The 26,850-nt window shown below is 46.6% G+C and overlaps 1 protein-coding gene across 2 annotated transcripts in view; it reads right to left on the bottom strand.

The window, feature by feature from the left end:
- Positions 1-26,850, bottom strand: part of CSNK1G1 (casein kinase 1 gamma 1) — a 99,624-nt gene that overhangs the window by 41,069 nt on the left and 31,705 nt on the right. For both annotated transcript variants that reach the window (XM_063169320.1, XM_063169321.1), the window contains exons 3-5: positions 16,612-17,027; positions 11,031-11,071; positions 6,788-6,857 (exon numbers count right to left, since the gene is read on the bottom strand). In XM_063169320.1, coding sequence (XP_063025390.1) covers positions 6,788-6,857; positions 11,031-11,071; positions 16,612-16,789 — 289 coding nt within the window. In that variant the 5' untranslated portion in view covers positions 16,790-17,027. The remainder of the gene's footprint in view (positions 1-6,787; positions 6,858-11,030; positions 11,072-16,611; positions 17,028-26,850) is intronic.

Genomic DNA, 26,850 nt, shown 5'->3' with positions numbered 1-26,850 from the left:
TAATCTCATATTCAAATATTAATGGCCTTGCTCTAAAAGCATCTGATAACTTCCAATTGACAAAATCTAAATTTAGCCCAAGGAAGTCAAAACTTCTGATGCTGAGATGCTGAAATGTGCACATTCAGGAAGCCCTTCCTAACAAGGGAATGGCCACATGAAAGAAAAGCCATGTATTTTTAAATAGTGAAACATAATTCTCTGGAGATCAACAGCAAGCCAGCCCTGAAAGCAGCAGGGTCTAACTGAGCACTTTACAGTAATCCTCTACATTTCATTCTGCAATTCAAAAGCTTGGAAGTCCAGGATCCCTCAGGTTCAAGCTCCTTGGACTACTCTGACTTTACAATGAAGCTGCTGATCACCATTCCTTAATATGCAGCTCAGCATTAGGGTCTCCAATTTTTGCCTGAAAACATCTTCAGCAGAATGAAATTGTATCTCCATTGCTGAATGTGTCCCACCTCAGGTCAAGGGCTCACTTCTGGGCAGGATTTGAGAATGGAGACAATTTTCCTCACTGGTAGAAAATTAACCCAACATCTTAAAACCTTCAGGTCTACTGCAGGCATCTGAGGTAGGGAATGAGTGACATGAGATGTGTCCCAAAGCTGATTCCTTGTGAAGAGACGTCAGTTTTGTATCCCCTTGCACAGATGAGTCACTTATTGAATGCTTACAGTCACTGAACACTGGCAATATAAAACATTTCCAGTATTTCAAAGGAGGAGGCTGCAGTGCTCATCCAGAGTGTTGCAGTGTGACAGGTAGGAACAAACCCATACAACAAGTAGGACATAAAATACCTCAGGTGACAGCCATGTGTTGCCCCACACAAGTTCAAACTCACTTTGGGATGCAAAGGGGAGCCCTTGGGAATGTTCAAGGCCAGGTTGGACAGAGTTCTGAGCAAGCTGGTCTAGTGGAAGCCATATGGTCTGGCTCCCATATGGCCACGAGATGAGCTGGAAGGTCCCTTCCAACCCAAACCACTCCATGATTTTATGATCAGTCCCCCCAAACCAGCTCCTGCTGAGGGGTGACCTGGCTCAGCTCCTGCCCACAGCAATGTTTCCATCCAGGTGGCAAATACCAGTGGGAATTCTGAAGATTACAGTACTGTAGCCACTGTTAATGGGCATGTTCACACTTCTTAATTAAACGAGGGTGGGGACCACTTGCACTAACCCTCCCTCCCATGGCCGGGAGTTACTTCTGCTCCCTTGGGGCAGAGAGTTGTGCTCAACGACCTCCCCATAAAATTGTGGTGTTGGCAGCTCCCCCACGGAGACTTGTTTACATCCATCCCATAACGAGCTTCATCAAAATGACCCCTAATTGCCACGTGAATGACAGCATTGTGCAACTGGCATGGAAAGAATTTCTTCATAAAGCACACCGATACATACAAAGGTGCGTGGGTGTCACAGACATCTTTTATGAAAAATCCTCTCCTTGGGAGTTTTCCTCCTGAGAAGCTGAGAGGCCTCAGGAACAAAATGTAAACAATGATTATCTGCTGCTGTGAGATGCAACAGGTGCATCTGTGATTGGTCTTGTGGGGTTGTTTGTAATTAATGGCCAATCACAGTCAGCTGGCTCAGACAGAGTCCGAGCCACAAACCTTTGTTATCATTCTTTCTTTTGCTATTCTTAGCCAGCCTTCTGATGAAATCCTTTCTTCTATTCTTTTTAGTATAGTTTTAATGTAATATATATTATAAAATAACAAATCAAGCCTTCTGAAACATGGATTCAGATCCTTGTCTCTTCCCTCATCCTAAAACCCCCATGAACACCATCACATGTGGGTAAAGCAAGAGCAACACAGGAAAAGGTGCTCAACAGGAGCAATCCCAACAGGAGAGCTCCACAGGCAGCATGGATAGCAGACAGCTCAGCCACACTGAGGAATATATATGCAAATATTGACTAGACTATGCAAAGGATTGGTTATTTATAACACCTTCATTTCCCTCAGTCCTACCTCCTGACAAGTAAACAGACTGCTTCGCTCTGGCGAGTTGTGCAACACAGAGAGATCCCAAAGTAAACACACAGACTCCATACTTCATTAGAGGTGAACTTGTTTACAGAGCAGGAATTAAAACAAAACCGCAGAATCCGTCAATATTCTATATGCACTGACACAGCCCTCCTCCCTGACTCAGAACGTTCTGCTCCTACTCTGTGACTCATCCCCTGCGTGGGCCGGGCACTGCAGAGATCTCGGTTCCCTGGGATTCTCCAGCCTATCACACTCCTCTGCTGCTCCTCACCACGCCACTCTGGGGGCTCATGACGTCCCACGGCCACTTGCCAGTGTCACCTCCCCGTGCTGGGAATGACCAGTGGCTCCAGAGCAGTGGCACAGTGCACGTGTGTGAATGAATCAATCGCATGTGCCAAGGTGGGGCTGAGAGGGCTGGGAGAAGGTGTGACTCATCTGCCAGCTGATATAAAAATAAACTACTACTGAATCAAAAATGCATGACTTGTGCACACGACGTGCACAGGCAGAAGCTGTCACTATGTGGAAGCTTGAGCATCAGCTCCATGCAGCCAGAAGAAACCTGGAAGTTTTTACTGCCATTTTACCTTCCCAAGGTGATGCTTCAGGGAGAGATGCCAGAGGTGCTCTGAAACGTGGTAACAAAGCCCAGAATAGTTTGGGTTGGGAAGGACCTTAAAGTTCATCTAATTTTACCCCCTCATGGGCAGGGGCACCTTCCACTATCCCAGGTTGCTCCAAGCCCCATCCAACCTGGCCTTGGACACTTCCAGGGATGGGGAACCTGTGCCAGGGCCTCACCACCCTCACAGAAAAGAATTCCTTCCCCAATATCCCATCCATCCCTGCCCTCTGGCAGTGGGAGCCATTCCCTGTGTGCTGTCCCTCCATCCCTTGTCCCCAGTCCCTCTCCAGCTCTCCTGGAGCCCCTTCAGGCCCTGCCAGGGGCTCTGAGCTCTCCTGGAGCCTTCTCTGGTCCAGGTGAGCACCCCCAGCTCTGCCAGCCTGGCTCCAGCCCCTGAAACATTTCTGTGCTCTTCTCTGGGCTTGTTCCAGCAGCTCCTGAAAAGAAGATTAGATTCTTCTAATCTGGAATCAGCCTCAAAACAAAAAGACCATTTCTGTTATCCACAGGACACACTCAGTGAGACCCTGGTGTGCCACCAGCAGGACCCCTTGCTGCAGGACTCCTGCAAGCCATGGGAAAAGCAGTGGCTTTTCCTCATCCCAAACCAAGCAAGAGGGTCCTGGGATGCTGCTGGGTGTGCAGGGTGCAGTCCAAGCAAAGCCAAAGCTTTGTCCTTTGCTAACTGCCCAAGAAGTTGAATTATTCCAGGAAGGACCTGGGTGTGTTAGACCATGGACAAATAACTCAGTTTATTTCCAAACTCCAAAGTACAGGGGACAAGTGACATGCTCAAATGATTTATCCAGTACCAGAAACATGTTGGAGACTTGAATGATCCTGACTCCAGTCAGGATGCTGGAGCAATGTGACTTTTAGGACAAAAAACAATCATTAAACAGTTCAGTACAACACTGGCACTAGAGGACTGATGAGAGCAATGCAACTGGTTAGCACAGAGCTGATTAAAACTATTTCAATTACCTTGGTGAGCAAATGGATCATATCCCAGACTACCCAAAACCTAAATTAATTACATTTCCTAAAGGAAAGATGTGCTTTCCTGAGACACCCTATGGACTGACCATCAGGTCTCTGACTCCATGCCCAAGTTTGCTGCTTTGTTTTGCTGCTCACATGAAAGCAAAGTGCTCAGACACTATTTTAGGTTGTTAGATATTTAATTCCACAGTGAGAAGGAAGAAGCTAGCAGATGGTCACTGTGCAGCAGGGCTTTGCTTGACTTCTGCAGGGAGAAATGTTCAAGGAAGAATCACAAAAATCCATTTCTATGTGCAAACATTCCTCCAGTTAGAGGAAGGGAATTACAAGGCAGGAATTTTACTGCCTCCCTTAAAACAAGGAGGCACTAAAACATCAGAGACAGCATCAAATATCCAAAGCAGCACAGAGACATCTGTGAGTTGGTTACTCCTCACTCAGGACTTTCTCCGAACCCCCTGGATCCATCCACCAGTATTGAGCATTCTGAAAAGCACCAAGAGGAGCCACATTCCTGCAGTTTAGATCCCTTTGACAACATTCTCCCTGCTCTATCACTTAATCTAGTGTGAAGCATCTTAAGATGTCTGAGACACATGAAATCCAGTCTGCTCCTTTGCTAATCCAAGCTGACTGGGAGGGAACAGATGCAACTTCAGTGCCCTGTCAGAAAGTCTTGGAACATGGAAGCTGATGGAGCACGTGGCACAGGGAGAGCCACTGCTAAGGAACAGGCAGTTATCACATCCTCTCTTCATGTGGAAACATCTCACATGGAAGCTCATCTCAGGATTTAGCTTCTGAATTGCTGGGCTGTTTGCTACTCTGTCCAGCTGAACCAAGGGAAATGCAAAACTTGACTGAACAGCTTAGAAATAGGAAAAAAATACTATTTTCACTAGTTTTTGATGATGTCAAGTGCAGCAGGTTATTGATACCACATACATCCTTCAGGCACTGGCCAAGTAGGTCGGTCCTTTCCAGCCCAAGTTTTCCTCTGACTACTACCCAAGAGTAACACATTTAAAAATGTTTATTCTGAACATCCAAGAAGGAAATCACCATTAAAACCCTTCTTATTAGGAAAAAATCCTCCATTTTTTCTCCCAAAGCCGCATGTGATGACAACTCTGACATCTCAGAGCTCAAGAGCTCACTGGGACCATCTGGCTGTGGAGCAAGGACGAGGTGGCTCCTGTGGTGTCACAACCAGGCTCCCTCTGCTCTCCCTCCTCCAGCTAACAGTGGGAGCTGCAGCCAGACACGTCACTTGGCAGCATTAATTGGCTGATTTATTGAGCAGAATGTCACATGCAGTGCTACTGTTGCTCTCTCTGAGTCATGCACACCATGCCTTCGGACACTCCTAGTCTGTAGGACAATTCCAAGGAACCAGACATCCCTACTGGAAGCTCAAGCTTGGCTGTTTGAGCAGCTCCAGAGCAAGGACCATTACCACAACATCACTGAGAACAAACCCCTCTATCACCCCAATGTTGGCACTTATTTATCTGTTTTTCCAGCCAGACACTCTTCCCAAGCCAAGCCTCCCTGCTCCTGGCAGCTTGACTCCACCAAAATTTGTTTTGCTGGGATTCCACGTTTCATGGCGAGACCAGAATTGAAGTTCACATCCTCCACTCAAGTCTTGGCCAATTTCCAACTGTTTTAGCAGAACTGCAGCACAAGAGCTTCCAAAGGCATCCAGAGCTGGGTGTGTGACACCCGTGGGACCACAGAGACAGAAACACAGTCAGGGTCTTCAGGAGGCTTCTCAGCAGCCCCTGCACAAATGCTGCATGATCAGGAGGGAATTCCTCCCTGTGAGGGTGGGCAGGCCCTGGCACAGGGTGCCCAGAGCAGCTCTGGCTGCCCCTGCATCCCTGGGAGGATCCAAGGCCATGCTGGACAGGGCTTGGAGCACCCTGGGACAGTGGGATGTGTCCCTGACCATGGCAGAGGTGAAATGAGATGGGCTTTAAGCCCTTTAAACCATTCCATGAATGTTCTGAGTGGGTAAATATCACAGGATGGAAAGCTTAAATTCTTTAGGAATAGAAGAAAACCTACAAATACTTAATCTGACCAAAATAAAGCCACTCCTTCAACTTTGATCATTTTATAATTCTGTAATAACATCTTTAAAGAGTGGAAGGAAGCCAAGTGGTGTAGAAGAAGCAGGCTGGGATTCACTCATGTGTCACAAGACATGTGGGCTGGGGTATCCCAGACATCACAAGCACCAACAGAACTCCAGCAGAAGTTCAACTAAGTGTTTTGGTAATATATTATCACCAAAGGATTTCTGGATGTCCATCAGACACCCTCTGCAAGTGGAAGCTGGGTCCATTCAAGGAAAACAGGGAAAATAAAATCAGAAGTATAAAAACACTACAGTAATGTAAGAAACTTGTCAAAAGCCAAAGTCAATACAGGATCAAGGCAAGAAGGAGAAGAGAAGGTTGTTGCTTCACAGAGATTTCCTTGAACAGTGGAACGCCCTGCATGAGGCTGTGGAAATCCCTGGCATGGGAAACAGCACATGCTAAAAGGCTCTGCAGGCTTAAAAAACAACCATAAATTCAGGGAAGAAAAATCCAAACACTGTTATACACAGCTCAAGCTCTGTATCAGGGAAATCAGAGACTGCCAGAAAAAAAGTACAAAAAATTCCACCTTTGGCTGATCCTGCTCTGCTTTTCTCCTGTTTGCTGTAGACCATGATTCCACACAGGAGCCATGGGGCTTGTGGACACTCTTATGATTTAACAAGTAAAAATGAAAACAGTTTCCTAGGTTTAGACTTTAGATCACCTACTTAAGGGGTGTTGTTCTATGCACAAATAACTTTCCATCCATTGGCAATTCCTATGTTTTACAAACACACTTGCAGGAGTATTTCCATATCAGCAAATCCTCACAAACTCAAGGTTTTAGGCCCACACAATCACCCAACATCATCATTATGATCCCATTCTCACCAAATTGCTTCCAAAACCTGTGTGAGGCTAAAAGGAATTGGCCCAGATCCCTAAGTTCAAGTCAGAGTTACACAACAAATACTATGGTGGTGTTTGATTTAATAAAGAAATCCCTTTATTAAAGAAATTTTATAAAACTTTTGATAAGCTTAAGGTAGGTTTACTCACCTGCACTTCCAAGTTGTTTATAAAATCTGTACTCTAAATGAAGCTGTGGTGCCCGGGATTTAATTGGTTCCTAGGACAAAAATAAATAAATTGGTTAAAATGAGTTTGACTAAAAGAAGTTCTGTCCTATACTTGAAGATTTGTGCAGTATTAATACACCTCAAATTGAAATTCCAGCAACTGACTTCACCATTAAATGCCATTTAAATAAGAAAGGAACAAAAAGCAGTAAGATTTGCTCTCTGGAGGAGAAATAACATCCTCATTTAAATACAAAGCTCATTCATTGCAGTGATGAAATTCAAGGATCATTCCATAGAGCTGCTGGTCCTTGAAGAACAACCCTGGACATTGGCAGAGGGAAGTCAAGGGTGCAGAAGCTCAAGCCCCAGTTCACTCTGTGGCCTCTGTGACTGCCCACAGTGCTTTTGCTGGTCTCCAGCCTGTATTTCTCAAAAATGTTGAGTCATACAAGTGTTTTAGATCAGACCACAGTCACTCACAGCAAGCACCACAGTGCAGCCAGTTGGGAAAAAGGAAGAAGTCTCCCCGTCCTCGTGGCAGCTGTCAGTCAAACATCTTGAAACACTCAAAAATATTCTATTTTTGTCCACAAAACACAAAAAAAATACGAGGGTAAGTCTGCAATGCACCCAAACCATCCCATTCATTAACTGTTACTCATCTGTGTTTTACATACAAGACTTAATGCCTACAATCCATCAAGGCATTAACGTGCAAGATTACACAGGTTCTAAAAATATAAAGTTAATATGGAGAGGATTAAGAGACTGGAGTAATTACATTTGCAATAAAACTGTGCACTTGGGATGGGCATGGATGGGGTTTACCAACAGCCCTGGAGATAGGAGTTCACACTGCCTCAATTTTTGCTGACCTCTCGTCTGCACTGACAGACTGATGTCCACACTGGCTGTGAACTCCACAGCCCAGCCTTCTTTCTAAGTGTGAAGAAGGAATTCTGTGCAGGAATTCAGGCAGTTTGACTTGTAGCCAAGCTGTTCCCCATCAGCTCAAGTCATCCCATCCATTTCCCAGCAAGGGGAATGAACGCTCCTGGTTACATCTCAGCTTAATCATAGAATCATTGAGGTAGGAAAAGGACTCTAAAGTCATCAAATTCCTGATGTTTTATAGCTCCAGAAGACAAACATGACCAAATACTCAGCAAACAATGTGAAAAAATATTCTGGAGGAAAAACTGAACCTGCACCCAAGGCAAACACAAACAAATTTGTTATATAAAAATAAAGATAATTGTTGGTGGCTTGAGGGAGGGTCTACAGACACCTGCAGAGCACAGGGATTCAGGGCAACAGGAGCTCAGCATGGTCAGGGAGTAGTTTATTTATCCAAACATGCAAAGGGGAAGGATTGATGCAGCAGGACGTGATGCTGCTCATGACAAAATCAGGAGAGGCAGCCCTGAGCTGCTTCTGCATCAGGAGCTGCTGCAGCCACAGCTCTGGACACTTGCCAGAGTCATGGCAGCTTCTGAGAAGATCATACCAGCACAGATGGTTGTCCTGTAGGCCAAGGGCTTAGGGATGATGGCAGATTTTGTGTTTGTAGCAAAAATAACCAAATTGCTGCTGCCTAACAGAGACAATCCACAGCTGGAACCAGGGGTGCGAGGGGATGGGCTGGTGCTGTGCTCTGACTGCAGCTGGGGGGCACCAGGCTGGCTGCTGCCAGGGAAGAAATTCCTCATGTGGGCACAGCAGAGCAGCTTGGAAAACCCTCAGAAGCATAAACCAGATGGCCCTGACCAAGTAAGGCAGCTGAAGAGCAGAACCAGAAGCTACATGGTGACGCCACACCCATCAACACCGGGACCAACCTCCACTGCCAGCAGTTTTCCAAAGGGGAGCCTCAGTCCCAAAAAGAAACCATGAGGCATTAGCATGGAATTTCACAGCACTTTCTGATGGGCTCTTGGTGTCTATCACACAATTCCCTCATTTCCCAGCTCTAACAGGAGGCAGGAATAGCTGAGACAGCAGGGCTGCAGTGCTGGGAGAGGATCTCACAGCTCGAAGGACTTGGAGCAGAGCTTTGACTCAGTCCAACAATGGAAATAAAAGAAAATGCTGCCTGTAAGTACATCTTACAGCTACTCCACCACTAATCCCCAAATTATTTGAAGGATAAAGAAAATAGCAGTTAAGTCCACATGTAAGAAAAGTGTATTTGCTGCTGAGGAGGCTGAGTCATTCTTATTCCTGTGGAATTTTGTCTAAGATTAGGAGATCAAGAAACCCCCATCTCTCCTACTGCTCCCTCCTTAAACTTCTCCAAAACAGAGCATGGATATGGACACCTGGATGGCCATCAGATGGCAATTCCAGCCCCTCACACAAGAAGAACCTGAGATCTTTAAGCCTGGATCACAACAGGGCAAATGAAACTGGAGAGTGGTGCAGAGAAACTGCTTTAACACTCAGTTATTTGGGGGGAATAACAGTAAGAAAAATGAAGAATGTGACCAGAAGAACAGGCTGAGGCAGCCATGAGGCAATGCCATTGAGTCCTGCCATATGGAAAAGCTTCAGGTTACTGAGAGGTGTCACTGCAGCCACTTTTCTGAGAGAAAAAAGCACCCTTTGGACTGGTACAGCTGTGTTCTAACTTACAGTTTCCAATGCAACAGCTTTGTGGGATTATCTGTGGAACAAACTAGAAGCATTATTGCCTCAATAAAACACCTTGTCTGAGTACACAGCACGTCTTCTAAGGCCTAAAAGCAACAATTCTCCTTTCTGATGTGCATCCATATCAAGGGCATCTCCTCTGGAGCCAGGCTGGCAGAGCTGGGGGTGCTCACCTGGACCAGAGAAGGCTCCAGGGAGAGCTCAGAGCCCCTGGCAGGGCCTGAAGGGGCTCCAGGAGAGCTGGAGAGGGACTGGGGACAAGGGATGGGGGGACAGCACACAGGGAATAGCTCCCACTGCCAGAGGGCAGGGCTGGATGGGATATTGGGAAGGAATTCCTGGCTGTGAGGGTGCTGAGGCCCTGGCACAGGGTGCCCAGAGCAGCTGTGGCTGCCCTGGATCCCTGGCAGTGCCCAAAGCCAGGCTGGACAGGGCTTGGAGCAGCCTGGGACAGTGGGAGGTGTCCTTGGTGTTCCACCATGGCAGGGGGTGGGATAAGAAGAACTTTAAGGTCCCTTCCAGGATACCAAACCTGTGTGGGATACTCTGTTCCTGAACTCCTCTGCAGACATTTATTTATTTACTTTGGGCAACATCTTCTGGCATTTGCCAACAGGTGTGAAAACAAGTCTCTCCTGCAAAGCTGTAATTATTTTTTATCTACTAGACGTCATAAGAGGAATGCCAGAGGTATGGAATCTGAGGCACTCAAATGTGATGACAATTAATACACCAAATCCATCCTGATTTTCTGTCACCAGAGTGGTTCCTTTTATTTTGCCAGATCCCATCAACTGGGCAAACTGGGGGGTTTGCTGCAGTGTCAATACAGCACCACAACTTTAACTTCAGATTTTAGGGCTTGGGTTATGTTTACAGAGTGTTCACATGAGAACTCAGCCCATCAGGAATCTGAAACCCCAAGGGACTAATGAAAGCCTGAGCTTAGAGATAGGAAAAGTTAATGCCTAAACACAAACTACTGGGCTGTGAGTTCATAAATGCTGAAGAGCTACAAGTTAGGGAGTTCCTCATCCCCCAGATTCCACAGATGATGAAACTGTATCTCTGCAATCCAAGGAAGACTGATCTTCACCAAACTGGATCTTGTTTTGCCTGTTGCATCTGCAGGCTCTCAGTACCACACCAGACCAAATTGTACTCTGCTCTCCCAGGGAATTTTAACCAAAGGAACACCCTCTTTCCTGCCTCTGGACTCCAAAAACATGGACCACCAGGCTGCACAGTGCCATGCTCCTAAACAAACATTCTGGAGTCCTGAATGGAAAGGTCTGAGCCACAGCAAACCCCACCACCAGTGCCCTTCACTGGGATCCAGGCAGAGGAACAAGGCTCTCACTGCTCTAACACACCTACAGATCCTTTAGGTACCAAAAAACTTCCAAAAGTAGAAGAATGAGGTTTTTTCCTGCTTTTAAGAACTTATTTTAGTTTTGACAAATCATTCCCAGCTAAGGGTGGGAGCAGCACTGAACCCAAACTGAAAAACTTGCTTTTGGTCTGAATTTTTCAGATGAAGTCATTGAAAGACACCTGAAGCTACTACTTACCAGTTTGATAGCTACATATTCATTGGTGTAGAGATTTTTACCTGCAAAGGAAGAAGAAGAAAAAAAATCTTTTAGTTCCACATTCAACACTTGCAGCTCGAGGCACAATGAGAAATAATGACACTGATGCCAAAGGGCTGGTTTCCCAATTCCCCATGAAGTTCCTGCCTTTAACAAAGCATTTGCCTGAAAATAATCAAAATAATGAACAGTTTGCAAGCAGTTTAGCAGGGCAGGTAAATAACACCTTCCACTTAGCACAAGGCAATTGTATTTTGCTCCATGAGGTATCACAGACACACTAGGCTTCATTATCCATGATGCCAAAAAGGTCTGGGAACAAAAATTGAAGAGTCAGAGTGTCATTGCTTTTGGAAATGCCTTGGATCTGCTGGACACTGAACAATTCCATCCTGGGATGTGCAGGGAGTTGCACTGGGAAGCAGGAAGGGCAGGAGCGTGAGATGAGCACAACAAGCTGAGCTCAACCCTGGTGCACTGAAGCAGAGCTGGCACCCATGTGTGCTACAGCTGGAGGGGAATTGTCCTCCAGGAGCCTGTCTGGTGTCTGCAGGCAGCCCTGGGCCTCCCCAGTGATGCGAGGCAGTGATGCACAGCTCTGTGTCACAGAGCATCTCTCCTGTGCTCTGACACTGCCACTTATCCTATCCCTCAGTGTCCTCTGCTTCCCCTGGCAGGGAACTGCAGCAGTCACTCCCCTCCGCCTGGATCACGCCTCACAGCAAACTCTCCTGCAAGAGACACCACAGGGAAAATGCTTGGGCAGTCCCTGGAGCCCCTCTGTCCCAGTCCCACTGTGCCCCTGGAGGGAGGGAGCCCCACCACAGAAGCTCCCTGTGGATTTATTTAGGGAAATGTTGATCTCTGTCATCCGTGTCACAGCACAAGTCATGCTTTTACTGAGCAACTCCAAATTCAGGAGTTATCAGTTATCAGGGCTTATTTGTAGCATCAGCTTTGCTCAGCTCTCTTACTCATTTATTTTCTAATTCCTGTAATGGATATTGATGCAGGGAGAGCCCAGCTCTTGAGAAAGCCCAGGACATGGAGTGACATCATTCAGAGCAGGCAGGAGCTGCAGCAGCTCCTCCATATCCACATGGCAGCACTAAAAAACCTTCCATGTCCTCCTCAGCACAGGATACAACAGCACAGGGAGACCCAATGAAATTAAACACATTATGAACATGGGAAAAGACACACAGTCATCTTTAAATCCTGAAATATCCGAGGAAATTCAGTTTACTTTATAACAGCTTCATGTTTTCTGCATTTAACTTCTTTTGGTGCATTCCCTGTTGTATCACTCAGGGTATTTCTGGGCTCTAAATCTGTGACTGGGTGTTCCCAGGCCCAGTCTGAACCAAGCAGATTTTTTCTGACATCCCTCAGTAATAGAAGACATCATAGCTCCAAGCTGGTGATGCACAGGAGAGGGATTTGAATGTGAGCTTAGATACCTTCAGAGGGTGTTTTCTGCCAGCAGAGCTGAAAGCTGAGCTCCAGCACTAACCCCTGACACACAAGGAGGGGTTTTCCATGTATTTCTTTCCGTGTTTTAGAAAAAACCATAATATTATGCCCAGACTGTAACTAAGGGTAGAAAGGAGATTTTGCAGTTTCATCAGGAACCCACTGACAGCAGGAAGCACTGAAGGAGCTCACAGGCCAAATCCATGGAAAAGCAGGTGGCAGATAAACCCCTCCAGGGCTGCAGCCAGCAGCTGGGGGCAGAAGATGTGAGGACATTAAGGGAAGGAAATCTAAATACACTTGGATTATCTGCTCTGCTCTGCATTAGCTACCAGCAAATAAGCCCCAGTGGCAGCCCCAGCTTCATTTTGCTGGATTGATCTTTTTGCTCTGATTGAAACATTATCTGGCATTTTCAAAACAGTGTATAATTTAAAAATTATTTCAGGTACCATTTAAAAATGGCAGTTCACACAGTTTTTCCACCCTGCTTGAAACTGGAAAAATTGTTAGAAGAGCAGCAGGCCCCAAACCAGCAGAAAAGCTGCTTCTTTGTAGGTTGCCAGGTCAGAGCAGTTCCACTGGAACTGGGAAGGAGCTCCCAAAAGTGAGAATCACTCAGCTGCCTCCCAGGTTGCAGTTTGAAGCCAGGAACTCTGCTTCAAAACAAGCCAACCAGTAAAATAAATACTTAAACATGGTAATAGCATCTGATACTGGGGCTATAATTCCAAAATAACCAAATTTGGGAAATAACCAGTATTTCATGATTTGACTGGAATAATGTTAGATGTGGAGGGCAGGGCAGGAGCAGGTCCTGGGAAGCTCCTACACCAGGAGCTGTAGAAGGGACAGCAAATCAGGCATGTCCCAAGTGCCCAATGGTCTGTCCCTGGGCAGATGCATCATTTTGGAGATGGATCTTCTTGGGCTTCTCTGCTGCCCCCAATCCATCCATACATTCACATCTCACTGCCAAGGCCTGGAGAAATCCTGCTGGGGAAGTTTCCCACGTGAATGCTGGTGACTTAATGCATCCCTTCTCCTTTGGAATATGACAGAATTGTCAGTGGAACTACCAGAACTGAGCCATGGACTTGCTGCTCCATCAAAAGCATTGCCTCAGCTTGAAAGGCTTTAGGAGCACAGTGACATCCCCTGACTGCGCTGCAGATCTGTGCTGAGTGAAGGTGCAGCCTCTGTTTCAGATCACACAACTAATTTTGTAAAAGACATCCAAGATCATCAAGGCCAGTATTCGAACAAGTCCCACCATTCCCACTAAACCACATCTCCTCCTTTTCTGGACACTTCCAGGGATGGTGACTTCAGCTCTTCCCTGAGGAGCCTGCTCCAATGCTCATCCACCCTTTCAGGGAGGAATTTTTTCCTAATGTCCAGCCTTACCCTCCCCTGGTACGACTTGTGGCCGTTTCCCCTGTCCTATCAAATGCTAAGTTTTGTGTTCAGCTCCCCATCTCAGCCCTTTGAGGGCTGGAATCCAACTGTGCTGCTCCCACATGCTCCAAAAAAGTCATGTCCTTGGGTGATCTGTATTTTCAGGAAGAAAGATCAGCCCTGAGCAGTGAGCTGGGTATATACAGCAAACAGCTTCATTAGGTAAGTGCCATCTCCTCCCTGAAGAATCAAACAAGAGCAGCCTCAGCTGAAACACAACACCTCAAAAAAGAGAAATTCTTCAGGGAATTGGAAAAGCCTATTTTCCCTTTGCTTCTCAGTGCATGACTTTGTTCTGCCTGTGATATTGGTGCTCTGAAACCATGTAAAAAATAGGCAAAAAAGCAGAGGGCACATCATTCATCTTCACAGGACAAAACTGTTATCAGAGACTTGCGTGTGCTCGGATTTCAGCTGCTGCTTCTCCTTCCCCCCAGCGATAATTACTATGGGCTGTGCTAGAGAAATAGCTGCTATTTGAGCAAACAGGAACTCTTAAAGTGATAGTGACTGGCAAAAAGCAAGAGAAATTTAAAAAAAGAGTAATACAGCTTCTGTGAGAACCTTGCAACAAATTGCTGTTATCAGTATGTGTGGCTCATTGCCTAAATTTTTAGTAAACTAGAATTAACATTACATGTATCATTAAAAAAAAAAGAAACGCTCAATTAACAGGTGTTGCAATTTAAAATTGAATTTCTCTGTAAACTCACTTTTTCAGAAGTGAAATCTCTTCTGTAAAGCCCATGCCATGAAACTTTACATGAGTCACAAAATCAGTATCACTAAAATTTTAAGAAATGTGAAAAAGAATCCTGGAAACAGGAGCTGCCTCCCTGCAGTGTGGGCAGCAGGGCAGGGCGGGATTCTGTCCCTTTGCCCCCCTCAGGTGAGACCCCACCTGCAGAGCTGCCCCAGCACAGGGAGGACACAGAGCTGCTGGAGAGAGCCCAGAGGGGGCCATGGAGATGCTCTGAGGGTGGAGCCCCTCTGCTCTGGAGCCAGGCTGGGAGAGCTGGGGGCGCTCACCTGGACAAGAGAAGGATCCAGGGAGATTTTGGGGCTCCCTCCAGTGTCTAAAGGGGTTCCACAAGAGCTGGAGAGGGACTGAGGACAAGGGATGGAGGGACAACACAGGCAGGGGTAATGTCTTCCCACTGCCAGAGGGCAGGGTTAGATGGGATATTGGGAAGGAATTCCTCCCTGTGAGGGTGGGCAGGCCCTGGCACAGGGTGCCCAGAGCAGCTGTGGCTGCCCCTGGATCCCTGGAAGTGTTCCAGGCCAGGCTGGACAGGGCTGGGAGCAACCTGGGCTAGTGGGAGATGTCCCTGCCCATGGCAGAGGTGGAATGGGATGGGCTTTAGGTGCCTCTCAACACAAACCAGGCTGTGATTCTGTGATTTGGGCACCAGCTGAATAAACTCAAGAGCCATATAACCAGAGGGATCCACTACAGGTGCTAAACCTCAGAGCAGAGCTTGGATTACAAAGCAGTTCAACATCTCCCTGGGGATCCTGAGCTCGTGACGTTTGCTAGGGGAGGCTTTGAGAACCCAACAGAGCAATTCATGTTATGTCACTGTAAGGATCCAAATTTATCTGAGCTGCCAGTTATACTCATGTGCAGGAAGGTGGGAGTTTCCACCCTTGCCCTTGGTTTCTCTCCACCTTAGGAGTGTTATCTCTGCTTGGATGAATCAATAAAACTTCTCTGATGCAATGCTGAAACCAAAATACGCATTTACTGAGACACACCAGAGGTGAGCTGATTGATCTTCAAACCATGCATTTGTGCAATAACCCAACCTCAGAGAGGGAAATCACACAGATTCATTTAGGATGACAGATTTTGAGCAGGAATCCACAAAGACACTATCAGTAGTGTTACGACCCATGAGTTATGTGAAGCAACACCAGCTGCTTCCCCCATCTCATTTAAAACACAACCATTGTTTTTTTAGGAGGACTTAAGGGCCCAGTGCCCTGCTCTGCATTGGTCTCTTAAGTAGCCCTAAACAAACAATGCAGCAGTGGGACCATCTGCTTTGGGCAACCAGCTGCAAGACGTGGTCAGGAAACCAACAGACCATGAACAAATGTGGGGCTGGCTGAGGGAGCCAGATGGCCACTCTGCACATCCTGCTCCTCGCCAGCAAGCCCAGCACACAGACAGAGCAGGCACGGAGTGATGGGGCTGGAATTAGGGCAGTGAGGCTAGAGGAGGACATGGAATTGAGTCTGAGTGCTGGGAAAGAGTCTTACCCATCCCTTTATATGGGTGTTTTAGCTTTACAAACAAAAAATTGAGAGCAAGAATCAGCAATTCACAGCTGAGATTTTTTTTCACCTTAGGGAAGACATTCAGCGCTGTGAACAGTCGTCATTTGTTGGGATTGTTCAAAATTTGCATCTTTGGCCTCTCCAGTGTATTCCCTTTGACTTTATGCAAATCAAAATCATTCTAAGAGTTACATCTTCTGAGTCAGAAGCTTCGGATAAGACAGCTCAACACTTGGGAAACAAGACAGCGCATGCATTTCTCGAGCCAGGGTAGGTTTCTATGCATTCATATTCCAGTGGTGAAACGCTAATTTGCACAATGCAGGCCACTGAAACGCTTGCTTCTTACCTAGTCTGAGTTCTCCAAAGTTCCCACAGCCAATCTTCTTGCCCACTCTGAAGTTGGGTCCCACCATGAGCACGCCGGAGGATGCCGACGAGCTCGGCCGCGATCCGTGCCCGCTCCTGCCCGGCATTCCCTTCGTCGTCCGCTGCCTTTCATCCTTATCCCTACTGGGATGGTCCATGATCTTAGTGAAATTCCTCTGCCAGCAAGCTGGCAGAAAGGAGTTGGAGTACACACTCTCCTCCTTAGAACAGAAATTTATATCCAAAAGTATCCGCGCTGGAGTTCAAGAGAGTCATGGAAACTCATGGAGTTCTTTTGGCACCAGATCCAGTTTCCTAATGCATCTTGATAATGTACCAAAGGGTCGGCTGCGTTCTTGAGAATTCAATAAAGGCAGGTTGCTTTTGGTTTCTTACCTGGGGAAAAGAAGAAATGCATGAAATAAAAATCATTATTTTAAAATACCAGGTGAGAAAGGAACAATGTCCAGAGCTTTCCTGGCCTCGAGGAATTTAACAGCTATATGGAAACTTTATCATTTTCTTAAAAAGCCTTGATGCCATGAAGAAATGTAAGTGCTGTCCATCCACTGCTGCTACTTGTCCCATTCTTGGAAGTGTCTCAGGCCAGGCTGGATGGGGTTTGGAGCAACCTGTCTAGTGGAAAGTGTCCCTGCCCGTGGCTGTGGGTGGATCCAGCTGAGCTTTAAGGTCCCTTCCAACCCAAACCAGTCTGTAATTCCATGATTCCACTGGAGTTATCAGGACAGACGCCACATGCAGTAACCAGAGCCATTCCAACCACACCAGCACGTCAGGTGGACACTGTGAGGAAAACACATCCCACCTTTAAAGCCCCTGTGAGGAGCAGGTTTGGGTTTTCCTCACTTCATACATTTATCAAGTACTACAGAAAAGCCAGATGAAAAATACAAAGGAGCCAATAAAAAGTGCCAAGAGAAGAAGAAAATTTTGTATCGTTTAAATAAAATCTCCTTCCTTTTACCTCTTTTCAAGTTGATCTAGATTATCTTGAATAACCTAAGTTGAAAGGGACCCATGAGAATCACTGAAGTCCAAACTGACCTCAGATATATTTGCTAATTCAAACTGCTGACCTACAGAGATGACCAAAATCAAGAGCCAAAGCATGATTAATTAATTTTTAAAAGCTGATAATTCAGTCTAAAGGGGACAAAACATAGATGCCTCTCAACCCTTGCAGGCTAAATGGTTCTTCAGTGCTCAGGAACGAGACCAGAGGAGATTGGCAGGAGTTGCAAGGACCCAGGAGGTCCTGCCCCACAAGGACAGTCCAGAGGTACCAGCCTGGTGGTTTGAGCTTCCCCTCATTTCCCAAGAAATCTGCACAATAAAGGGAAAGGTTGCAGGGTGTCTGGTCTGCACAGGTGCTGCATCAGGAGATGGTATCGGGCACTCTTGGGGTGCAGTTCTCAAGCAAGGATTAGAATAAACACACCTGCAACTACCCCCCATATCCCAGGATACAAAGGTACAGGAACACTGCTGCATTCAGATTTTCCAGATGTCAATAGAACAGTTCCTGTATAATTTTATCAACAAGTAAAATTTCTGTCCTACTTCCAACACCTCCAAAGCAATCACACAAGTGCTCAATGACACCACCCAACCAAGAGTCCCATGGAAGGACACAAAAAACAGACAAGGGCTCAGAAGTTACTCTACTCGGGCAGCTGGCTCACTTCTCCTGCAGCAATACCTCTGTAGAGGGCTTAGCAAGAGTTCCTCCTGTTCATTTTGCCATGAAATCATTAAGTTTGGAAAAGACCTCCAAGATGATCGAGTCCAACCATTAACCCATTCAATGATGATCCTCTGGTCCACCACAGGACGAAGCTAAGCTACTTACTCCCAGTTATTAAAAAATAAAAGACAGGGATGATTACCCACCCACACAGAACAGAAGCCCCTCTGAATTCTGCTTTCCCTGGCCTCCAGCTGTGGAACACATCTGTTTCTGGAGACTTTTTGTTTGACCTAAGGCACCTGGATAGAAGGTGGTGGGGTCACTCATGCTGGATGCACAAAGTGCAGGGAACTACCAGTTGGGAATTCCAGTTCTTGAGTACTTATAGAATCACAGAATGTTTTGGTTGGAAGAGACTTTAAAGCCCATCTCATTTAATTCCATCCTCTGCCGTGGGCAGGGACGCCTTCCACTGTCCCAGGTTGCTCCAAGCCCTGTCCAACCTGGCTTTGGATTCTTCCAGGGATGGGGCAGCCACAGCTGCTCTGGGCACCCTGTGCCAGGGCATCCCCATCCTCACAGGGAAGAATTTCTCCCTAATATCCAATCTAAACACATCCTTTCAGCTTAAAGCCCCCTTGTCCTGTCACTTCTTGCTCTTGTAACAAGTCTCTCCTCGGCCTTCCCGTATGCCTGTCCCCTTTAGGTACTGGAATTCTCCTTGTCACTTAGGACAGCTGTGGATCCCTGCAGAAAATGTCACACAGCAGCACATCCAGGAGGTCTGACAATCACCAGGTCACCTGAGAACCTCCAGGTCACAGCCACAACACCAGTGTAGCCATAAACCAAAGTGACAAGCTCCCAAGCAATGTGTGAAACACCACCTGTACCTCTGGCCTAGACAAAAGAGCTGGAGATGTCCATGTACAAGAAATTATTTAGCATTACCAAGCTTTAGTTGTCCCTCAAATTAATCCCAGATTTAATACTGAGAGTTGAATATGGATAAGCAGGAAGCCTCCGTTACCAGTGAACTGGCTGAGCTGGTTTTTCATCACAGACATCCCCACATACTCTCAGCTTGGCACACACACAGCAGAGCTGTGTCTGCCCTGTGAAACCAGGCAGCAGCAGCAGTGATGAGGCTCTATCAGATATCAGAAAATCACTTTGACTGGACTCCACCCCAGGCTGTCCTGGGAGGAGAGACTGCCTTCAAAACAAACAACATGGAAAAGAACCATCAGTGAAACTACAGAGTTATACTGCTGAGCTCACACCAAACGTGAGAATGACTTCGAGTAGCAGGTGGATTTACTCACATTCACATTTTATCAGGTCTTTCTGATAAAATTTTGGAAAAACAAAACTGAAGCATGGGGAGTTTAGGCCTATCTGGTGTATCTCTGCCATGGCAAGAGAAGTAGACACAGAACATTCCAGCCAAATGTTTTATGTGTAGTTAAAGCTATTTATCTTCCATGTGATACAAGATATGGGTCTGGCACTTGGGGACCTGGGAGAGTGGCTGGATTCTGTGATCTCACAGGGCTTTCCTCACCTAAATGATTCCATTGTGCTGGAATGTTCCTAGGGTGGGATCACTAAGGAAGATGAGCAGGACAGAGGAATTCTATGAGTAAAAACCCAGTAACACTTTGGAAATCACAGCAGAACTTGCCAAAGCCAGAGAAGAATTTTTTCTCCCTGGAGACCAAAGTCATTATTTCACTCAAGACTGAATAATTTATGACAGAGAACTACCTACAACCTCAGAAATGGAAACAGAAAAAAATCTCCAGCAAGAGCACAAACCCTGCTGAGTTCATACCTTGCTCAGCACACCTCAGATGGGACAAGCAAGCCCATTATCCTCAGGCAAACCAAGCACAAGTCCCACCACACATCTTGTGGCTCACAAAGGAAGATGTTAACAGTTATGAGCTCCTTCCCCCGCTCCCCATCTGGATCAGCTCTCCCTGGGGAGAAGGATGGAAAGGTCAGCCTGGCAGTCTGCAAACACCAACCATTCTCTCAGCTGAAAACCTCCTGCAAACATGAATTCAGAGCAGCAGTAGGTGAGGGAACCACACCTCTGAGAAGCTCACACAAAGATCTCACACCATCATTACCACCTACTAAAAGTGCAAGTAATAAATACTTAGGCATCAAATATGGCCTTTGAGGACCAGCAGAGAACTCTGCTGGCTTTGGAGGGGAAGCAGCAGCAGAATGAAGACCAGACTGTCAGTCACATTAATATTTAAAGGCTGCTCAGAACACCAGGATGACTTCCTGTCATGATTGAAACTTTTTTATAATGATTCCTTCCTACCTTTCCACCCACTCAGCAAGATTGCTCCACCAAGTTACTTCCATTTGAACAGAGCTGCATGAAGATATTTGCCTAATGGTGAATCAGCCCAATTCCAGGATTGATTTCACTACAATACAGTTGGAGACACGGGAACAGTTATTTAATGAAAGAAACAGGCGTGACAGGAAATTATTTGCAGCACAGTTAGCTGAGTAAAAAACAACAGCACTTCTAAACATTTAGACCCAAATCTATGTCACAACCTGTCCTCCACTGATAAACCCACAGCACTACAGCTAGAAACCAGCTTGCAGGTGGTGTTAAATCATGGAATGGTTTGGGATGGAAGGGACCTTAAAGCCATTTTGTTTCACCCTCTTCCACTATCCCAGGTGCTCCAAGCCTGGTCCTGGACAGGAACAATTCCAGGCAGGTCTGGAGGGCAGCTGCTGTTTGTGTTGATATCCACAATGCAGCATAAGGAGTGTTTAATGAATGGCACAGAGACTCTGCTCACAGCCACACCATCTTTCAGGGGAGCCCTTCAGATGCAGGAAAGGACATCACAAATGAGAGGCTGGTGCAATGAAGCCAAAGCCATTCTTGTTCCTCCTTTCCCTTGTTTCCCAAAGGAAAAGCTCACTTCCCTTGAACTCAAAACTTCTTTGACCTCCTTGAGTTACTCTGGAGACCATTCCATGACAGGAACAAGTTTTCTTAAAGTCTTGGTTTGTGGCACAATTTCAGAAATCTGCCCAAACTGAAATAGTCAACCAACATCCCCTTCTTCAAATTGAAGCAAGCAGGCCTGGTCCAGGTCTGTGTGTGGTTTTGATCCCTGAAGGAGTCACTACATGCCAGAAATAAAACTGAAAATGCCGGGTGGATGGAGCAACACCCTGAAAAGCAGCAATTCAGCCCCATAATTCCTTTTTTAATCTTTTAAGAAGAAATGTCCAAGAAAGCCCCATTTTCTGCTGGGATGGGTGAACTCACCCTGCTCTCCACAGACACAGGACCACAACTCCTCAAAGCAGCTCCAAGATCATTGCTTTAGGACAAGGCACATGCCTTCCCACTGGCTTTTCCAACATCCACCCCACGTGCCTGTGTGAATACGTCTGGTAAGTCTCCTGATGTGGAGAGCACTTTCCAGACAAGATCTGCTACTTCCCACATGACTTCAAAGACTAGAAAATCCTCCAGGGCTCTCAACTGACACGTTATAAACACACAGATATGAGCTCACCAGCTTCCACCCTCACACTGTGGAAAAAGTAGAGCCTTCAGCAGCACAAAACTTTGCCACAGACTGGGACAAAGCACTCACCCTCTGGAAAAGGGAGAGCAGCCAAGCTGCAGGTAAGGAGAAATGTTGAAACCAGGACACACACGATGTGTTGCTCATGTTTTTAGCATCTACCAACTCGTTTTATGCTTACACCCCCAAGTTTAGAGGATCAAGCTGGCTTTGTGTGCTCTGCCTCACTGTGTGCCTTAACAGCTTCCAGGGTGTCAGTGCTCTGCCTTTATTCAAGTGCAATTAGGAAAGCCTTCATTCCCAGCTCTGCTCTCTTCTGCATGGTCACACATCTCCAGAGGCTTCACATCCCTTAAAGCCTTTTCATCCCACTGCTTTTATGTTGCATTTCTTATCCTGCTTCTGTCCTTCCAACTGGCCACAACAAAATTTTCTTCTTCTGCAGCCTTCCTGTTATTACTCCTGACAAAGTCACTGTTCTAATAATAAGAGTTTTGAGGTTTGCCCTGCTCCTGAGGAGACAAATGAACAGATTATTATTAACAAATATCTTATGTTAGATTTACAGAATCCATAAGGTTGGAAAAGCTTTCTAAGCTCATCAATCCAATCATTAACCCAGCACTGCCCAGGTCACCACTTAACCATGTCCCCAGGTGCCACATCCACACATCTTCTGAACACTTCCAGGCGTGGTGACTCCACCACTGCCCTGGGCAGCCTGTTCCAACCTTTAACAAAGTTTTCTATGAAGAACTTTTCCCCAATACCCAAACCAACCCTCACCTGGCACAGCTTGAGGTTGTTTCCTCTTGTCCTGTGTTTGTTCCCTTGGAGCAGAGCCTGAGCCCCCCTCAGCTGTCCCCTCCTGTCAGGGAGCTGTGCAGAGCCAGAAGGTCCCTCTGAGCCTCCTTTCCTTCAGGCTGAGCCCCTCCAGCTCCCTCAGCTGCTCCTGGTGCTCCATTCCCTTCCCTGGACACCCCTCAGTGCCTTTCTGGCTGTGAGAGGTCCAGAACTGAGCCCAGGATTCCAGGTGTGGCCTCAGCAGTGCCCAGCACAGGTGGTCAATCCTTACCTGCTCCTGCTGGTCACACTATTGCTGGCACAAGCCTGAACACTGTTGGTTTTTTGGGCACACCTGGGCTCATATTGACCATTACAGGTCCTTTTTCACCAGGCACCAACTCCACACCTGGAGTGTTCCACAGGGCTGCTGTCACTGAAGTGCTGTACCTGCATTTGTCCCTATTGACCCTCACACCCCTGGCCTGTCCAGATCCCTCTGCAGAGCCCTCCTGCCCTCCAGCAGATCCACACTCCTGGTGTCACCTGGAACAGGGCCCTGCTCTGGGCTTGGCAATTACCCAAGCCAAGGAAGGGAAGATGGAAGTCAAATACATTCCCCACTCAGACATGAGAAATATCTTTTTTTTGGGTTTGTTTTTTTTTTTTTTTTTTTTGCCTTTTTGTCTCCCTGGTTACTTCAAGGATCTTCCAGTGGATGGATTCCAGCTCCCCTGCTGCACCCCAGCAGCACCTCTCCACAGAGATCAGCATTTATCTGTGCTTCCCCAACCAGCACTACACTGACCTGGTTTCAGTGTCCTCAATGTTGTGCAAAACAACAGAAAAACTGAAAAAGTAGGTCAAAATTCTCTGCTGCAATTTAGAGCTGGGAACAGCAGTGACAAAGCTGGCTGCCAGCTACAGCAAGCAGGTGCACATCAGATGCCCCTCACTTGGGAGATTCTGCCCAGCTTTGGAGGCTGCACATGCCTTTTAAACATTATGAATTGCTTCTGTTGAATCATTTGACCCAACAATTTAATCTTCAGCTTGTGCAGTTAGTTTTGCTCAGTGCTTCACAGAAGGCAAATAAGGAGGCACACAACCAATATTTAAGTCTATATTGCTGGGAAGGGACAGGGATGGACAGCTGTGGATCACTACACTCATTCATTACTCATGAATGCCCAGGACTGTCAAGTTTGCATCCTCCAATTACAGTTTGTACAAACAGGGGTGAACCCAAACGAACTCGTGCCTTTTTCCAGCCAAGTGAAGTGAACTTCCAAGAGCTCTTTTTTTTCCTTGAAGGCCTTGTGAACATGCTAAAACACATTAATTGTATAATCCCCAACTAAATACATTGGCAAGTTACTTTTCCAAGTGATCCCAGTTGATTGTTTCACTGAGAGTGATCCAAGCACCCATTCCCTAAGTTCACTCCTGAACTTTGCTCCCAATCCCCTCTACAGAAGCTCAGCACGAAAGCCAGGAATGTTTCCAAGGGAAAAACTAATTTAGTTGGAAATTTAGTTCTTCCACATGAGCAGAGTCAAAGCAAAGCAGAGTCCAAACAAAGCAGAGAGCATTTTCCAGGGAATGGATTGTGTGATGTGAGATCAATTCATCGACTCCCCTCCCCGAACTGAGTCCCAGCAGCCAGGGATGCACATCCCTACAGATGTAAAAAGGGCTAGAGACCATAATCTGTCAGAAAAGGAGGGTTAGTGCTGTCTGTGAACAGGGAGATTATGCTGGGACAGCTAAAGAAGCAGCTGAATGCTGGAATAAAAAGAAAAATCCCCTCATGAAACCTGAGCTCTACACATTTTGGGCTGTCCCTGCCTGGAGGGGACTCTCACACCCACAGCACCTTTGGGATCTACCACCTAAGAATATAGCAGCTGACCCAGCTTTACCATCCAGTGTTTAGAATCCCTAAGGTCAGAAAAGACCTCCTAGATCATCAACTCCAAGCTTTGAACAGCTTCCCAAGGAGCCTGGTGGTCAGGATACATCTCTGCTGGCAAAACAGGCTGTGAAAGGCCACAAAAGATCAGGTTTCAGCAGAAATATGTATTTATGGGGATGCTACAGAGGAAATGAGGAAAAACCTGCCAGCAGCAAAAGCTCTACAACAGACCCTGCAGAAGTTCTCTGATATCCAGGCATTGTAAACCTGTAGGTTTGTTTTTCCTCTTAAAATACCAGGTTGTTTAACAAAAGAGAGGTGCAGATGTCCCTATACCATCCCCTTCCTTCCAGGCCATGGATTTGAAGAAGAAAAGGGCAAAGATGACTTCTGGGCAACCATGTGCATCCATCACCAAGGAATAATCCACAGCACATGGATTCAGGTGCATCAGGACCCCAGCTTTACCATCCAGTGTTTAGAATCACTAAAGTCAGAAAAGATTTCCAAGATCATCAACTCCAAGCTTTGAACAGCTTCCCAAGGAGCCTGGTGGTCAGGATACATCTCTGCTGGCAAAACAGGCTGTGAAAGGCCACAAAAGATCAGGTTTCAGCAGAAATATGTATTTATGGGGATGCTACAGAGGAAATGAGGAAAAACCTGCCAGCAGCAAAAGCTCTACAACAGACCCTGCAGAAGTTGTTTGATATCCAGGCATCATAAACCTGTAGGTTTGTTTTTCCTCTGAAAATACCAGGTTGTTTAACAGCAAAAAGAGAGGTGCAGATGTCCCTATACCATCCCCTTCCTTCCAGACCATGGATTTAGAGAAGAAAAATGCAAAGATGACTTCTAGACAGCCATGTGCATCCATCACCAAGGAATAATCCACAGCACATGGATTCAGGTGCCCCCATGGTGGTTGATGGATGTAGTTTGCAGTTAATGGTATCAAAGTCCTCGACAAGACCACCAGGGGAGCTCAGGCTCTGGAGCAGCCTTGGATCACTGGCAGCAACATCACTTTTCCAGATTTACAGCCTAATTTAACACAGATGCACCTCAATCATCTACGACTGTTTTATCTGCTCTGTCTGGCAGGGAAAAGCAGCACAGGGGATAAATTGCAGACAGGCTCAGACAGCCTGGAAGGACTGGTGAGCTTGGCAGCCAAACACAACTTCCCCCACCCCCAAAAGCCTTGGTAGTCTCCAAACCATGAAGTGCTTTCTTCTTCTTCAGAAAGGAATGCAAATATCAAGCTTAGAGCCAAGGCAGCTTCCACAGTGTGTGTGGGGTGGGGAAGAGCCTCTCACCAGAAGAGAAGTCCTTGTGAAGTTGAGGAGATGGACCAAAGAAAACTGAAGACACCTTGATGGCAGGGGTGGGTGGAACCCAGCTTGGGATAACAGGCTGCTGAGAGCCTTCTGGCCCTGTCCAAGGTGAATCCAACAGGTATTTGTGTTTCCCCTATGGAAGGACGTTCCTGTCAAGTGCCATCCATAAAAAGTATCCATAAAAAGTGTCCTAACAGAACAGCAGTGAGGTGGGATTCAGATGCAGGGTCTTTGTATTCCAATATAAGAAAGCCCCAGGTCCCCAGGCTTGGCTTGTGGTCACCTGTGGGAACAGGCTGTCCCCTCTCTGTCCCACCAATACCTTGAGCTCTTCCAAAAGCTGAGGACAAACAAGCAGAATGGTTTCTTTGCTGCCTCAGCTCAAAATGACACCAAACTCCTGCTAAGCCTCTTACCAGCTCCTAAAATGATCTTCAGACAGCACTGGTTAGACCCAGGATCAGCCTCTGGTGCTCAAATGGATCAGGAGACAGGAAAACATCTGGACTCTCACAGCACTGAGCTCTGAACATGCTGCAAGGGCTCTCTCAATGTCCAAATGTCCAGCACAGAGCAGCCAAGCCTTGGAGAAGATTCCACTTCCATGCAACAGGAATGAAGTTATGAGGGTGCACCAGAAGTAGGTGGCCTCAGAAAGGGATTTTCACACAAGTACCTAATTCAGTGAGATGGTTTAGTCACCAAGTGCCAAATGCACCACAAATTTGGCACGATTCAGCCTGGCTCAGGTGTGTCCTGCAGGGATGAACAGCAGCCACCAGGCAGAGTTGGTGTGGCTGTAGGAGACTGTGCATCCATGTCCTCCTGTGATTCCAGGGACTGTGCATCCATGTCCTCCTGTGATTCCAGGGACTGTGCATCCATGTCCTCC

The sequence above is a fragment of the Melospiza melodia genome, chromosome 15 (assembly GCF_035770615.1).
Source record: "Melospiza melodia melodia isolate bMelMel2 chromosome 15, bMelMel2.pri, whole genome shotgun sequence".
In the NCBI taxonomy this organism is placed as follows: Eukaryota; Metazoa; Chordata; class Aves; order Passeriformes; family Passerellidae; genus Melospiza; species Melospiza melodia.
Note: the sequence above shows the minus strand (reverse complement) of the source record. Positions and strands in the feature narration are given on the sequence as shown.